This window comes from Lepus europaeus, chromosome 5 (assembly GCF_033115175.1).
Source record: "Lepus europaeus isolate LE1 chromosome 5, mLepTim1.pri, whole genome shotgun sequence".
Classification (NCBI taxonomy): domain Eukaryota; kingdom Metazoa; phylum Chordata; class Mammalia; order Lagomorpha; family Leporidae; genus Lepus; species Lepus europaeus.
In genome coordinates this window covers 66645169-66663121 of record NC_084831.1, presented here as the reverse complement: position 1 = coordinate 66663121, position 17953 = coordinate 66645169, and the positions used below count along the sequence as shown (strand labels likewise).

Sequence of the window (17953 nt, the reverse complement as noted above, 5' to 3'; positions counted from 1 at the left end):
CTATATTCAGAACTGCTTACTTCTGCCAGCAATTATGTTCTAATTTACCATTGCAAAAAGTCAACTGCATTCCAGACTGACCCAAGCAAACCTGGAAAAGCAGTTGCAAGTAGCAACATCATTAATACCAGCTAACATCATACACCTCACCAAAAAGAAGCAGTTCTAGTCATTAAATTAGGGTGATTAAATGTTTAAATAGAGCACCTAACTTTTAATGTGGTAATTTTACAAGGCCTGTGAATTATGTTTTAAATATCCTAATGGTCTTTAGCAGAAAAAAGATTTACTACCATTTCTCTAATGAAATGTTCAATAATTTAATCATAATCTATTTTGTCCAGAGATTGGCTTAAGTGTTTTTTTTTTTTTTAAAGAGGGGCAGATAAAGGACAGTGGTTGAATTGTAAATCAAGTTGTAAATTTTAATCAATGTAGTTCTATACAGTATTTATTACTTTAAATAGAAATGTATTACTAACATAACTTTAGGAGATCTGAAATATTTTATGAATTCCAACTAAGGATTGTCTGAACTAGGATAAGCAAATATTTAATGTGCTAACCTTCCCTTATTAAGAGGTTGCAATTTTTATACAGACATATCTCTGTAAAAGTTTTCATTAATTTTCATTGTTTATATTCATCTTCTGTCTTACCACCTTATAGATTTTGTAGGCTTATATTTTTCAATTTTAAATGTGCAGTAAAAATAAAATCTGAAAAATGTGTATAGAAACTTTTTCTGAACAGAAATACACTGCTTTCTAGGTTTTATGAAACAAATAGATACATTTAAGAATGCGATTACAAATAATTCCTTATTCCAAATGATGTTTTATGTCATTTTAAAATATATGAATATATCATGAAAATGCAATGCTTCAAACTACTTAGGTTGTTTATAGTAACCTATAAACCTGTACTATTTCTATATTCTTCTGACTGTTCTTCTAGATCCTTTCTCCATTTTTTTAAAGATTTATTTATTTATTTGAAAGAGTTACATAGCGAGAGAAGGAAAAGCAGAAAGAGAGGTCTTCCATCTGCTGGTTCACTCCCCAATTGGCTACAAGGCTGGAGCTCTGCTGATCCGAAGCCAGGAGCCAGGAGCTTCCTCCAGGTCTTCCCATGCGGCTGAAGAGACCCAACAACTTGGGCCACCTTCTGTTTCCCCAGGCCATAGCAGAGAGCTGGATCAGAAGTGGAGCAGCCAGGACTAGCACCATTGCCTACATGGGATGCTAGGACTGCAGGTGATGGCTTTTCCCACTATAACACAGCGCCAGCCCCTCTCCTTCATTTTTAAAACACATTCTGTCTGTGATATAAAATCATGGCAGTTCTTCATCATCAAAACATGATTGACTCAATACTGAATTTCTTCAAACAAAATGATTTAAACGTAGTTGCTTTGTTTTAACTAGGGTTGTGTATTTTGCAGAAATTCTAATCTAAAATTTTGCAGTATGTCTAAAATATTATGGATTATAGTCCTTGCAGCTAGGTTTTCTGAGAACTAAAACTTTCTGCCACAGGGCTTGCATCAAGATACAGTGGGTTAAGCTGCTGTCTGTGATGGCGGCATCAGCCTCCTGAATCTGCCTGGGAAAGCAGTAGTAGATGGCCCAAGTACTTGAGCCCTGCCAGCAAATTGGAGAACGAGATGGAGTTCCAGGATCCTGACTTTTGCCTGGCCCAGCCCTAGCTGTTGTGGCCATTTGGATAGTGATCCAGCAAATAGATCTCTCTCTCTCTCTCTCTCTCTACCCCTTTTTTCTTCGTAACTCTGGCTTATTTGCTTGAAAAGCAGAATTACAGGGAGAGAGAGAGAGAGAGACATAGATCTTCCATCCCTGGTTCACTCCCTAGATGGCCAGTGTGGGGCCAGGCTGAAGCCAGGAGCCAGGAACTACCTCCAGGTCTCCCATGTAGGTGGCAGAGGTCCAAACACTTGGGCTATTTTCTGCTGCTTTTCCCAGGCCATTAGCAGGGAGCTGGATCAGAAATGGAGCAGCTGGGACTCAAACCTTTGCCCATATGTGTTGCTGGCATTGCTGGCAGTGGCTTTACCTGCTACAATACAACACTAGCCCCAAATTAATAAACATTAAAAAAAAGCGTTCTCTGTTTTTATTATTTTACATGGCTTTACATATCTTAGCAGTGATTTTAATAATTCTGGAGTTCATTATTCAGAATTTCATTTATTTATTAATATAGTTAATGCTTATACTAAGTAACTTGAATCTAGACCATGACATATAACATTTTAATATACTTTGTTTAAAAAATATTTCATTTATTTGAGAGACAGAGAGAGTGATAGAGAAAGAGAGGTCTTCCATTTGCTGGTTTACTCCCCAGTGGCCACAATGGCCAGAGCTGGGCCAATCTGTATCCAGGAGCCAGCAGCTTCTTCCAGGTCTCCCACTTGGGTCCATCTTCCACTGCCTTCTCAGGCTACCAGCAGGTAGCTGGATCAGAAATGGGACACAAACCATTGCTCATATTGGATGCAGAAGCCGCAAGCAGAGGCTTAACCTATTGTGCTACAGTGCCAGTCCCTTTAATAAACTTTTTACTCAAGATAATAACATGTTGGTATTCCTAATATCTAAAAATTCCCATGAATGAATAGTTAGGCTAGAGGTAATTGATATAGTCAGCAAAGCATTTCTTTGAAAATTTTAAAAATAATTTATTATGTGCCACATTTAAAAATATACAGAATAAATATTTGTTTCTGTTCAATATATAATTAGATGTTCAACAGTTAACAGGTCAGGTAATTCCGACTCATATTTTGTTACTACTTTTGCATTCAATTATTGTTATAGCCATTGTGATCTTCATACTAAACTAGGGTCTTGGCATTTTACTTGTTAAACGTCTTATTTGGTGAAATATTGAGTCTATTTACTATAATGTAAATTTAAAATGTTTTCTCAAAAACAAACAAAAATAGTAGAAGGAAGGAGGGTGGGAGGGAAGGAAGGAGAGAGAGAAGACAGGAATATCATTATGTTCTTAGATTTGTATGTATAAATCATATTGTATATTTTAAAAATTAAATAATGAAATTTAAAAAGGTAGGCTGGCGCCACTGCTCACTAGGCTAATATTCCGCCTATGGTGCCAGCACACCAGGTTCTAGTCCTGGTCGGGGCACTGGATTCTGTCCCGGTTGCTAACTGGACTGCTAACAGTCCAGCTAACTGCTGTGGCCTGGGAAGGCAGTGGAGGATGGCCCAAGTGCTTGGGCCCTGCACCTGCATGGGAGACCAGGAGGAAGCACCTGGCTCCTGGCTTGCAGCATTTGGGGGGTAAACCAATGGAAGGAAGACCTTTCTCTCTGTCTCTCTCTCTCTCTCACTGTCTAACTCTGCCTGTCAATAAATAAAAATAAAGAAAGAAAGAAAGAAGTTAAAAAAAAGAAATTTTAAAAAAAGTTGAGATTAAAGTCTAATATCCATATATATTGTATTTTTGTAGATATGGTATGTTTAGAATGATCAAATATGATGATTTAAAATTTAATATCAGTACATGCAAAACAGGGAATGTTTTACTGATAATGGTACTAATTTATTTTTAATTGAATGATTTTTCTAAACTATAATTGAAGTCCTGATGCTTTCTTAGTATTTTGTTTTTATTAAATAAATTTACCTTTTCTACTTCATATTATTATTTGAATTTAATAATTTACACATTTATATGTCCATTTAACATAGTAGTCATAAAATTCCTGAAGTTCAAATGAATAAAAGTAACTGTTTTCCTTGTCTATGGTCATGTTTAGATTTGGCAGCACTTCAGAAGTTTTATGGCTCAGAAAGTACCCTATTTCTGAATACAAGCTTGAGAATAGTATGTATTCTGCTTTGTTGGATGATGTCAATAAATTCCAGTTGCTAATACTATTTAGAACAATTTCATTATCTATCAGGTTGATTAAAAATAAGAAAAGTGAGAAAAATTTTTATTTCAACACCACTTATTCCTTTCCCAGTGATTTTTTATTATATATCTGGGTTTTAGACCTATAACATTTTCATTCTCTCTGAAATTCTTTTGCCATTTCTTGTAAGGCAGATCTGCTGACCACAAAAATCCCTCAATTTAGGCTCATCTGAGAAGGTTTTGTTATTCTTTCTCTTTTGAAGAATAATTTCACAGAATATACAATTCTAGATTTGTGGGGATTTTTTTTTCTTAGTGCTTTAAATACTTTATTCCATTGCTTTATGCCTGCCTGGTTTCTGAAAAGTAAGTTATAATTCTTACCTTGGTGTCTCTATAAGATGAGAGACATAGGTCCTTCGATTTTTTCAGTTGGGCCCAAACTGGAAAAACCAAAGTCCAGGATTTACTGGAAATTTTAGAGACCAGATTGTTTGAAACTTTGATTTTTTGAATGCCTGTCAAGAATGCCAAGAAGGCTCAAAATCCAAAATATCTGGTTGAAATAAGATTCCTTAAAATCATGACATAACATAGACCAAATTTGATCATTGTTACAAGGTGATTATTCAAATTTTTGAAAAAAGCACATATTTAAATAACCCATAGCTCTTAATAAAAATTCAGCTGTTTTTGAACAATTAGAATTTAACAGACATCAAGAGAACATAATAGATTACTTTAACACATTGCTTTAACAGAGCATCAGAGTTTAATTCTATGTCAAAGAGAAATTGAGCTTCCTGTGATCTTTTGCTGTGAGGTTTCCTTCCTATACCTTCTTTCATATTGGTGACCATGTTTCTGTGTTTCTGTGTGTAAGACATCTTTAAGCATCTTTTGCAGGGCAGGATGAGTGGCAACAAATTCTTTCAGTTTCTGCTTGCTATGAAAAGTCTTAATTTCACCTTCATTCACAAATGAGAGCTTTGCAGGATATAGTATTCTGGGCTGGCAGTTTTTCTCTCTTAGTACCTGGGCTATGTCTCGCCATTCCCTTCTAGCTTGTAGGGTTTCTGATGAGAAGTCTGCTGTGAGTCTAATTGGAGATCCTCTAAGAGTGATCTGACGTTTCTCTCTTGCACCTTTTAGGATCTTTTCTTTATGTTTCACTGTGGTGAGTTTGATTACAACATGTCGTGGTGAGGATCTCTTTTGGTCATGTTTATTAGGGGTTCTATAAGCTTCCTGTACTAAGATGCCTCTGTCCTTCTCCAAACCTGGGAAATTTTCTGCTAGTATCTCACTGAAAATGCCTTCTAATCCTTTCTCCCTCTCCATGCCTTCAGGAACTCCTAGAACCCGAATGTTGGGTTTTTTAGTAGTATCCTGTAGATTCCCGACAATATTTTTTAGATTTCTAATTTCTTCTTCTTTTCTTATAGAGACACCAACTAATCAGTCTATTTGGAGTATATTAGAAGGACTGTCAAGATGTGATGTGGTACCAGACTTTAAATTTCTATAATGGAAAATGCTATTAATACAAATGTTTGAGAATTAAAAAGTCTAATGATCTTGTGTTACTAGACATGATAGTTATCTTAATGAGAAAGCCCCAGAGGCCTAAAGGGTTAAATACTTGTAAAATCCTACAGGTGCTTTCAAAAATACTGTGAAGTAAGCAAGTGCCTCTTGTTGGTTGATGAGTTTATAATTTTAAACATGGCGACTTAAAGTCTTTTGTCATCCACAGTTATATATGATGTGCTGCTCATAAAACTAAAGCGTTGTTGGTTCTGTGTTTAGCTATCCTCCTATAGGTTCCTATGGACTTTCTCCAGCCACTTCTATTGTATTTAGTACTTTGGGATGGCTCTGTAAATAGATGAAGCCAATAATGTATTAACAGTACCAACTGAGAGAAAGTATGGTTAACTGAGGTTACTAAAAAGAAAAAGCAATTCACATTAATTGGCAATCTACAAAAAGAGTTAAAGATTTTAAAAGCTATTATTAAAAATGCTATATTGGTCTATTATGCTATATTATATGTGTGTACATATTGTATGTCCACATGGGGAAATTTTATTAAGAGTTTTATTTTAAATGGCTTATAGATAAGATTGTCCGTAAATTTAAGCTGCTAAAATCAATCAAAGATACATTCTAATTTGTGTGACCTGAATCTGTGTATCATATGTTTTAGACTTGTTGGTAGAAAGAAACTAAAAACATTTTAGATGGTTGTGCTTAAGTTTACTGGCTAAACAAACTACACCATGTTAGATATTTAAGAGGTGTTTTCAAATACATGATTCTTAAAATTTATAGAAGGCATTGGACCTTCTGGTAAATGTTTTCTTAAGTTGTTATCTAATGGTTGAAACGGTTTGCTAAGTATTCACGTGATATTGCTATTGTCAGCAAGCGATCTAGGACTTGCTCCCTCATTTCTCTATTCTAAGCCCAACTTGTTCTTTCATTTCTCTATTCTCTTCAAGGTAGGAAACTAATTCTATTATGAAGGAATCTGTAGGATGCACAATTTAATCTTTAGACCTTATAAAAGAGATGGCTAACATTTTTCTGCAATAGCATAGCCAAAATAAGAACTCAAATAATCATCTCATAGCTAGATTCACTTCGCCATCAGCGAAGTATACAGTAAGTAGAAAAAACCTCCCTTTCAGACCAAAGGGAAAGAAAGTTTTAAAGTGAGAATATAATTTTCCTCATGGGCATTGTCTACCTTAGAAAAACTACTACAGAACATGCCTGTGACTATAGACTTGTAGTTCAGGCCACCGAAGATTAGAGATGGGAAACGGGCACTCCCTTGACTTGCATCCTCTGGTCTGCTTTAACACAAACCAGGAGGAAAAGAAAGCTCGGCATCAGAAGCAAGGGGTGGCAGGCCTATTAATGGCTGATCTGTACAGTGATCTGCCCTCAAGGAGACCCAACAGGCCACTCTACTGCAGTGGCTTTCAATGTGGTAAGCCTGGGCTTCAGCAGAAGTCAGCTTGTGAAGAGCCCTGGCAGCTCTGCCAAGAGTTGGATCACTGGAAATGGACCTGCCCTGGAGTCGAAGGATGCCCAGGTCAGAGCCACAGATCTTAGTGGCTCTAAGCTGAAAAGCCCTTCACTCAGCCCAACTTCCAAAGTGACCACTACAGCTGAGGGGATGGTCAAGTAGGGTCAGCAACATTGCAGGCAGAACTGTAAATTTCTTGTTAGAGATGCCACCTGCCTTTACCTGGCCAGCTCTCCTCCCAGGCCAGCCAAGTAATGAAAGTCAACAGAGTGCCTTCCCCTAGGAGGTTCACACCTCCCTTAGGCTGTACCCCATGTGAAGAGATAGATAGGTCTGGGCCTCTGAATTTACAAGGCCTAAAGCCCACCAGATTATTATCAAGCCCCTTCTATCAGGTTCTATTTGCCTCTCAATCAGAAAACTTCATTGTAGCTTAGACAGCACCTTTCTTAGCTCCTCTAATAATGACTCTGTCCTTTGTTCTAGGCCCTGTCTAGTGCACTTGGGCCTCATTCCTTTGTAATCATAACCTCTACTCTACCACCAATGGCTCTACTCCCAACCTGTGTGTACTGATGGTCCTCTTCCCCACTTAATGCTGTATAATTGTTCAAACCTGGTAAATGCCACTCTTAGGATCATTGGTTACTATCCTCACCCTGTCTTTTATGACCTTGTCTAAATATGATCAGAGTCGGCGAACTTGGAAGGCTTCCATAGCCTTGGCAACTCATGACGACAGCCTAGGATGGTTACTGGCGCCATAAACTAGGGTGTCAATTTGTTGGGTCAACAACAGGAGCCACTGTGCACTTGCTCCTCATGTGGGATCTCTGTCCTTAATGTGCTGTACATTGTGATTTAATGCTATAACTAGTACTCAAACAGTATGTTTCACTTTGTGTTTCTGTGTGGGTGCAAACTGTTGAAATCTTAATGTATTCTAAATTGATCTTCTGTATATAAAGAGAATTGAAAATGAATCTTGATGCAAATGGAAGGGGAGAGGGAGCGGGAGAGGGGAGGGTGTCGGGTGGGAGGGAAGTAATGGGGGGGGGAAGCCATTGTAATCCATAAGCTGTACTTTGGAATTTTATATTCATTAAATAAAAGTTAAAAAAAAATAAAAAAAAATAAAAAAATATAATTCTTACCTTGGATAAGTAAGGTTTTATTTTATAACCTCTGCTTTCTTTCAAGTGTATGATGTTGATATTCTTAAGTTTTAAAGTGAATTTTTTTTGTCTTTTTGGTTTTTATTCAAATTAGTGGTCTCTGAATTTCCTGTATTTGTCAATTTATATCTGACATTAATTTGAGGAAATTCTCAGTCACTATTGCTTCCAATAGTACCACAGTTCCTTTGTCTTTTATTTTTCTTCTGATATTTCCATTTCAGTGGCGGGGAACCTCTAGTCTACCAACTGTATAAGGTCTTTGAAATCATTAGCCCTCCTAAGTCAACTGCAGAAAGGACTCAAAATTCAATAAACCTATAACAGGCTAATTATAAGTTGAGACTTTTGTATGATCTATGGATTATGGTATAAATATACAAATGACTCTTGGTAGAATAAAGTTTCCCTACCCCTGATATATATTATATATATTCTGTTATGTTTTTTATTGTTCAGGATTAGGCCATTAGCTTCCTGCTAATATGCACCCGGGGAGGCAGCAAATGAAAGACCAAATATTTGGGTTCTTGCCACCTGTATAGGAAACCTGAATTGCATTCCTATCTCCTGATTTTGGACTGGTCCGGTCCTGACTGTTGCAAGCACTTTGAAAATGAATCAGAGGATGGAAGATATTTTTGTCTTTCCCTGACCTCAAATCTGTCACTGTATTTTTCAAATAAATAAAAACAAGCAAAAACTATAAATATGCTAAGGGATCTAACAGAAATAAGAATGCCTGATGGCTTTATGTCATAATAATTTCCCTCATAATAATTCTGTGAGTTAATTTCCATTGCAACCCTCAATTTACAGATAAAGAAATTGAGATACAGCATGCATAACTTGCTTGAGGTCACTAAGCTCTGAAAAATTTTTTTGATTGTATTCTTTTTCTACCTACTTTGTAAGCATGCTCTATTCTAACCAATAGAACATGTGAGAGATGATGCTCTATCAGTTGGTCCTAAGCCTCAAAAAGTTATGACAGGCTCTGCTTTACATGTGGTGAAGCCATGAATCAAATATGTAGAATGTCTGGCTTATTGTAGGCCCATGTGGTTAATTGACATGGGAAGACCAAGATGATATTTCAACTGAATCTCACCTTCCAGCTGTCCTTGCCTATCCATCATTTATATGAATGGGCCACATGGACATGCCAGTTCAGTTGAGCAATAGAAGACTGAGGTTTCAGCTAATATCTTGGAGAGAACTACCTGCTTCAAATGAGTAAACCAATAAAATCTTTGGAGAAAATGTGAAAGTTATTTTAAGACAATAGGTTTTAAATCGATTTGTTACATTGCATAAATAACAATAAGTGTCATCTTCCCCCTCTGTTTTCTTTCTTTTTTTTTTTTTTTCCTTTCTTGCAAGACGTGAAATACTAGTTGTGGAGAATTCAAAATGAAGGAATTCAAGAAGTTAATAAGAGATAGCCACCTAAATGAGACTTTGTCATTTGTACTTACAAGTCTTTTAAATTTGCTGTGTCTCTGAGGACAGGAAAAAGATAGCCAGATATATGTATGAAACAAATATTATTGGGGCTGGTGCTGTGGTGTGGTGTGTAAAGCTGCTGCTTTCAGTGCTGGCATCCCATATGGGCGCCAGTTCATGTCCTGGCTGTTCCACTTCGGATCCATCTCTTTGCTATGGCCTGGAAAAATAGTAGAAGATGGCCCAAGTCCTTGGGCCCCTGCACCGATGTGGGAGACCCAGAAGAAGCTCCAGGCTCCTGGCTTCGGATTGGCACAGCTCCGGCCATTGTGGCCAACTGGGGAGAGAAACAGGGGATGGAAGAATTTTCTCACTCTCTCTGACTCTCCTTCTCTCGCTGTATAACCCCAACTTTTTTTTTTTTTTTCATTTTCATTAGGTTGATTTAACCTGGCACATAGTTTATTTGAGCTAGTTGATTTCTATCTCTTACTTTATTTTTATTTTATATTTTATTTAATAGATATAAATATCCGAAGTACAGCTTATTTTATGGATTACAATGGCTTCCCCCCCATAACTTCCCTCCCACCCACAACCCTCCCCTTTCCTGCTCCCTCTCCCCTTCCATTCACATCAAGATTCATTTTCAATTCTCTTTATATACAGAAGATTAGTTTAGTATATATTAAGTAAAGATTTCAACAGTTTGCACCCACACAGAAACATAAAGTGTAAAGTACTGTTTGAGTACTAGTTATAGCATTAATTCACATTGTACAACACATTAAGGACAGAGATCCTACATGAGGAGTAAGTGCACAGTGAATCCTGTTGTTGACTTAACAAATTGACACTCTTGTTTATGGCGTCGGTAATCACCCTAGGCTCTTGTCATGAGTTGTCAAGGCTATGGAAGTCTTTTGAGTTTGCCGAATCTGATCTTATTTATAAATGACAAGGTCATAGTCAAAGTGGAAGTTCTCTCATCGTTCAGAGAAAGGTACCTCCTTCTTTGATGGCCCGTTCTTTCCACTGGTATCTCACTTGCAGAGATCTTTCATTTAGGTCATTATTATTATTATTATTATTATTATTATTATTTTTGATAGAATGTCTTGGCTTTCCATGCCTAAAATACTCTCATTGGCTCTTCAGCCATATCTAAATGCCTTAAGGGCTGATTCTGAGGCCAGAGTGCTGTTTAGGACACCTGCCATTCTATGAGTCTGCTGTGTATCCTGCTTCCCATGTTCTCTACCTTTTTACTTCTATCAGTTAGTATTAGCAGACACTAGTCTTGTTTATATAATCTCTTTGACTCTTAGTCCTATCATTATGATCAACTGTAAACTGAAATTGATCACTTGGACTAGTGAGATGGCATTGGTACATGCCACCTTGATCGGATTGAATTGGAATCCCCTGGCACATTTCTAACTCTACCATTTGGGGCAAGTCAGATTGAGCATGTGCAGAACTGTTTATCTCCTCCCTCTCTTATTCCCACTCTTATATTTAACAGAGGCAACTTTTCAGTTAAATTTAAACACCTAAGAATAATTGTGGTTTTATTACAGAGTTCAACAAATAGTATTAAGTAGAACAAAAAAATTACTAAAATGGATAAAGTAGTAAATTGTACATCAACAGTCAGGACAAGGGCTGATCAAGTCACTCTTTCTCATAGTGTCCATTTCACTTCAACAGGTTTCCTTTCTGGTGCTCGGTTAGTTTTCACTGATCAGGGAAAACATATGATATTTGTCCCTCTGGGACTGGCTTATTTCACTCAGCATGATGTTTTCCAGATTCCTCCATTATTTTGCAAATGACCAGATTTCATTGTTTTTACTGCTGTATAGTATTCTATAGAGTAGATGTCCCATAATTTCTTTATCCAGTCTACTGTTGATGGGCATTTGGGTTGGTTCCAAGTCTTAGCTATTGTGAGTTGAACTGCAATAAACATTAAGATGCAGACCGCTTTTTTGTTTGCCAGTTTAATTTCCTTTGGGTAAATTCCAAGGAGTGGGATGGCTGGGTTGTATGGTAGGGTTATGTTCAGGTTTCTGAGGAATCTCTAGACTGACTTCCATAGTGGCTTAACCAGTTTGCATTCCCACCAACAGTGGGTTAGTGTCCCTTTTTCCCCACATCTTCTCCAGCATCTGTTGTTGGTAGATTTCTGTATGAAAGCCATTCTAACCGGGGTGAGGTGAAACCTCATTGTGGTTTTGATTTGCATTGCCGTGATGGCTACTGATCCTGAGCATTTTTTCATGTGTCTGTTGGCCATTTGGATTTCCTCTTTTGAAAAATGTCTATTTTGGTCCTTGGCCCATCTCTTAAGTGGGTTGTTTGTTTTGATGTTGGGGAGTTTCTTGATCTCTTTGTAGATTCTGGTTATTAACCCTTTATCTGTTGCATAGTTTGCAAATATTTTTTCCCATTCTGTTGGTTGCCTCTCCCCTCTCCTGACTGTTTCTTTTGCAGTACAGAAACTTCTCAATTTGATGCAATCCCAAATGTTAATTTTGGCTTTGACTGCCTATGCTTCCAGGGTCACATCCAAGAAGTCTTTGCCTGTGCCTATATCTTGCAGGGTTTCTCCAATGCTCTCTTATAATTTGATGGTTTCGGGTTGTAGATTTAGGTCTTAATCAATGTTGAGTGAATTTTTGTGTAAGGTTTAAGGTAGGGGTTTTGCTTCATGCTTCTGCATGTGTAAATCCAGTTTTCCCAGCACCATTTATTAAATAGACTATCCTTACTCCAGCAGTTGGTTTTGGATCTTTGATCAAATGCAAGTTGGCTGTAGATGTTTCTATTGATTTCTGGTGTTTCTATTCTGTTCCATTTGTCTATCCATCTGTTTCTTTACCAGTACCATGCTGTTTTGATTTCGACTACCCTGTAGCATGTCCTGAAATCTGGTATTGTGATGCCTCCAGCTTTGTTTTTGTTGTACAAGATTGCTTTAGCTATTTGAGGTCTCCTGTGTCTCCATATGAATTTCAGCATCATTTTTTCCAGATCTGCCAAGAATGTCTGTGGTATTTTGATTGGTATCCCATTGAATGTATAAATTGCTTTTGGGAGAGTGGACATTTTGATGATATTGATTCTTCAAATAAATAAATTAATCTGAAAAAAAATAAATATTACTGAGTTCTCAGGTTTATGATAAAATTTGAAAAAATACATGCAGCATTTCCTATTCAGCATATATTTAATTTACTGTAAAAGAAGTATATGAAATGGTAACAAATAAATATATAATCACTAATATGGGGATACAGACTTGGAAGAGAATTCAGAATCAACTAAACCAATGATTTGCCCAAGAGTATTACACAAGAGAGAGAGAGATAGGGAATCTAGATAGTAGAATTAAGCATAATTTGTTAACTAAGAATGCTTTCATTAAAATGTTAATATTACATCAAATTATATTTTCAAACTGCTTATTTTTCTATATTATGTAGTTAATTCAATTTTCCCCTTGGGATTTGCTTTAAAACATATTTAAGAATTTAGGTGCTTTGGGAATTCCATTCTTTAGGTAATCTATGAAAAAGTAAGGTTTTTACCATCATACTTAGTACATTAATTAGGTCAGTGATACTTTTTGACAAGTAGTTGTACAGATGTTACGTATTTAACATACTTAGGCATAGAAAATTCTATGGGCATTAGTTAATCTTTTTGAATTTCAACTTTCCTAATCATTTTTATACTTACTGTCCTATATTTTTGTTTTCTTTTGTTTTCAGATAGATTTTTGAAAGCAGTTTCCCATCTGTCCCAGATGTTTCATGGAACAGTCACAGAAGAGCTAACCAGTCATGAAGAATGGAGTCACTACAATGATAACATAATAGAAGACCAAAAGGATTTTGTTTTTGTAAAGTTCAATGGCCTTCATTTAAAATCTGTGGAAAATTTGCAGTCTTGTATCTCTCTGAGAGTATGTATTTTCTCAAACAATTTTATTACAGATATTCATCCACTTCAAAGTTGTTCAAAATTGATCAAACTTGATCTGCATGGAAATCAGGTAAGAAATAAGTCATTAAAATATATGCATATAAATTAATCATATATTTATATGTAATAAACATGTTATTTATCCATAATATTTCTCCCAGATAGACCTTTGTTTAACTTATAAACAAAAGATTAAAAATGTAAAATGTATGAAAAGAGTAAATTTAAAATGTAAATACAAATTTTAGAATAAAACATATGAAAAGTGCCTAATATTGCTTAAATTCATAGTCAGTATTAAAACTACTGGCTGACTTCTTCATTCTTCATGTTAGGAAAGTATTTTTGAAAAACTTGAAGAACCTATTAACCAAGGAATTTACCCTGAATAAAATGTATATGTTTATGCAATAATAGCTTATTCCAGATGCCTGGTGTATTATGATTTTCCCCCAGTCATCATTTGAACAATTGGAAATGCATTTTTTGCTTATGATTAAAAATGTGCCCCTTGGGAAATACTGAATTTTAAAAGATATTTAATCACTATCATATCCCATGCAATTTATCTAAAGGTTATGCATTTTTAATAATATTTCAGATAAAGATTCTACCAGATGCCAAGTTTTGGAGTGGAATGAAAAATCTAAAACTCCTCTATCTTCATGACAATGGTTTTACAAAGTTAAAGAACGCATGTGAATTATCTGCCTGTCCAAACCTCATTGCCCTCACTATGTTTGATTGTCCAGTAAGCCTTAAAAAAGGATATAGACATGTTCTTGTTAACAGTATATGGCCTCTCAAAGCATTGGATCACTATGTAATTTCTGATGAAGAAATAATTCAGAACTGGCATCTTCCTGAAAGATTCAAAACACATAACCACCGACTTTACTTTAATTTCTGCCCTGCCTTAAGAAAGGTAACTAGCTTCTTTACAATATCATTTTAAATAGATTTATAATATAATATTTTTAACTTGAAAGTTTTATACCTGAATAATATAAGCTCATATTTTTGCATTATTTATATAAAATCAATGAATTATTAGTAATGACTTCATATCTGAAAATTTATCAAAGCTTGTGGATATTCAGGTTTTTTTAAAGTTTATTTGTTTATTTTCAAAGTCAGAGTTATGGAGATGGGGGGAGAGAGAGGTGGGGAGAGAGGGGGGAAGGGAAAAAGAGAGAGAGAGAGAATGAGAATGCATCTGCCATCTACTAGTTCACTCCCCAGATGGTCACAATGGCCAGCTCGGGCCAGAATGAAGCCAGGAGCTAGGAGCTTCTTTTGGGTCTCCCACGTGGGTGCAGGGGCCAAGCACTTGGCCCATCTTCTGCTACATTCCCAGGCACATTAGCAGGGAGCTGGATTGGAAGTGGAGCAGCAGGTGCTGGAACCAGTACCCACGTAGAATGCTGGCACTGCTGGCGGCAGCTTTACCTGCTACGCCATAGAGACAACCCAGATGGAGAAATATTAACCAGGCATTGGAAATGAAGAACTATAATACAGAAATAGTGTTCTGGAGCTTTAACGATATTTCTGTGCTTTAGGAAACCTGGTTGTCATGTACTTAAAGTCCAACTGTCTCAGGAAAATACATGTGTAGAAATCAATAAAGGTGGAGAGCAAAGGAGAGAGTCATGTGCACAGTCTTATTTTGTGGGTGGAAGGTAGTAGAACCAGTGGAGATAAAAGAGAATTGATCTCAGTAAGTTGGGGGGAGGACAAAGACATAACTTTTATTGTTACTAAGATTAAGAGGAAAAAAATCATTAAAAATGGTCAAAGAGTGAAAGAAAATTGGTGGCACCGAGTCAGATATATTGTAAGCTTTTTGATTATGATGTTATTGCATGTTTGGAATTTCAATATCGTTTTGTTACTGGACATAAAAGTATAATGTATTAATATGTGATTACCAAATACAGAATAGTTGTGGAGTAAATTTTGGATGGGAGGAGGAAATATAAAGCCTTAATTGTAAGAAATAGGATTCATGTAGTTCAAGAATTTGTTTTTGAGAACTTCTTAATGTTCTTATCAATTTTTTGAGATCTGCTCTTGCATTTCTTCTATCTCATCATCTTCATAATCTTGATTTGGGGTGTCTTTTTCATTTGGGGGCATCATAGTGTCTTCCTTGTTCTTGTTACCTCGGTTTCTGCGTTTGTTTGCCATATTAGAGATATTCTTTGGTTTCTTCGCTGTGGTGCTTTTTCTCATAACTATGACTCTAGATTAAGTGGACTGTCTGCTTTTGATGGATCCTTAGAGGCTGTGATGGGTGTGGCCAGAGAGTTCTGTTTGATTCTTCAGGGTTAAGGGTATGCCAAAGTGACTCACACAGATTGTCACACAGATTGTTCTCTCACTCACTCCGCTCATTCGCTCACTCGCTCTCTCTCTGTTTTGTTTTTTGTTGTTGTTGTTGTTGTTGTTGTTGTTTTTTGACTCAGTTGGGAAGTAATTCTGCACAGCTGAGTGGAATTGAGGGTAGTTGATGTATGAAATCTGGCCCCTGTGGGTATTCGTCTGATCTATCCCTGGGACCACACAAAGAGTTTATGCAACCCTCAGTGTGGTCTCAAATTTCTCCGCAGTCTCTCACCGGGTTGCCAAAGTTACCAAGTTTGTGTATTCGGTGACTTCTCTTGCCCCCTCTCAGATTTTCAGTCTCAGTTCGTTAGCTCCACGCTTTCACTAGATACTAACTTACTGTTATTTCTCCCCACCAGAGTCAGGTTTTTCTGCTTTGCTGCTGGTGGGCACTGCTTTACATGCATAAACTGTTTCCTGTTCTTTGTCTTGCTCTGCTTTGTAAGGTGAGTGGAGAGAGAGGCTAGTGTCCGTGCTGGTTCCCCTTATTTATTCGTTTTTTTCTCTCCTCCAGTCAGCCTGGTGAACTTTCCCCAGTGGGGCCTCAAGCCTCGTTCTGCCTTTCCCCGCCAATGTCTCGGGTTACCGAGGTTTTTGTCTCACTTCCCCTTCCAGCGCTGGTGCACAGACTCTGTGGCTGGGCTTCCATGCGGTGGGCGGCCTTGCTCTCCCCATAGGTCCTCCGTGTCACATCCACTAGATCCGGAAGAGTATCCTCTGCAGTTTTTTCCTGAGCCTTTTCCTGAGGCTACAGTGACTCCACATTTATTAAACTATCTTTTCCCAGACTATTGGTGCGCACCCTCACTATTCCGCCATCTTGGCTCCACCACCAAGGTAAGATTATACTACAGCATGTTTTATGACAAGGAAAAATCTTAATTAAAAAGAAAAGAGAATGAAAATATCAGAAATCAAGGAATAGTTGAAGAAAAAAACTGTGGAGAAAGTATGATTGGGAGAGAACACAAAAGAAATGAGCCTTATAGAGACATAGGTGTTCCAAATATTGGCACGATTTTTGCGAGTTGTGGACATTTAGTAAATCTATTTTAATAACAGTTGTTTAGTTTACATATAAAGTTTTATTCACTAGGATATGCTATAAGAAATGTTTCCTTGATTATTCTTTGATAATTTAAATGTTTTAATTAATTTATAGTGATATAAGTAAACTCCTGAGAAGAATAGATATGAATCAATGGAGATAGAAATTTAGTAATGCCTGAAATGTATATTTCAGCCATTATCAGAAAATTGAAAATGATATTGATCCTTATTATTAGGGTATGTACAATTATTTTAATAATTATGATTCTTTTATAAGGAGCATATGGATATGTATACTAAAGAAGTGTATGCTCATTGTAGTAAACAAATGTAGGAGTGTTATGAAAGATTTTGTCCTTTAGAACCTGACAGAAGGGGCTTGATAATAATCTGTTGGGCTTTAGGCCTTGTAAGTTAAGAGGCCCAGACCTATCTATCTCTTCACATGGGGTACAGCCTTCCTAGGGGAAGGCACTCTGTTGACTTTCATTACTTAGCTGGCCTGGGAGGAGAGCTGGCCAGGTAAAGGCAGGTGGCATCGCTAACAAGAAATTTACAGTTCTGCCTGCAATGTTGCTGACCCTACTTGGCCATCCCTTCAGCTGCAGTGGTCACTTTGGAAGTTGGGCTGAGTGAAGGGCTTTTCAGCTTAGAGCCAATAAGATCTGTGGCTCTGACCTAGGCATCCTTCGACTCCAGGGCAGGTCCATTTCCAGTGATCCAACTCTTGGCAGAGCTGCCAGGGCTCTTCACAAGCTGACTTCTGCTGAAGCCCAGGCTTACCACATTGAAAGCCACTGCAGTAGAGTGGCCTGTTGGGTCTCCTTGAGGGCAGATCACTGTACAGATCAGCCATTAATAGGCCTGCCACCCCTTGCTTCTGATGCCGAGCTTTCTTTTCCTCCTGGTTTGTGTTAAAGCAGACCAGAGGATGCAAGTCAAGGGAGTGCCCGTTTCCCAT

At 37.1% G+C, this 17953-nt stretch overlaps 1 protein-coding gene across 1 annotated transcript in view; it reads left to right on the top strand.

Annotated features, from left to right (window-relative positions):
• Positions 1–1226: 1226 nt before the first annotated feature.
• The window catches only part of LRRIQ3 (leucine rich repeats and IQ motif containing 3), a 144563-nt gene continuing 127836 nt past the window's right edge, over positions 1227–17953 (top strand). Inside the window, exons 1-3 of the mRNA XM_062193399.1 lie at positions 1227–1256; positions 13341–13624; positions 14156–14479. Coding sequence (XP_062049383.1) covers positions 13376–13624; positions 14156–14479 — 573 coding nt within the window. The 5' untranslated portion in view covers positions 1227–1256; positions 13341–13375. The remainder of the gene's footprint in view (positions 1257–13340; positions 13625–14155; positions 14480–17953) is intronic.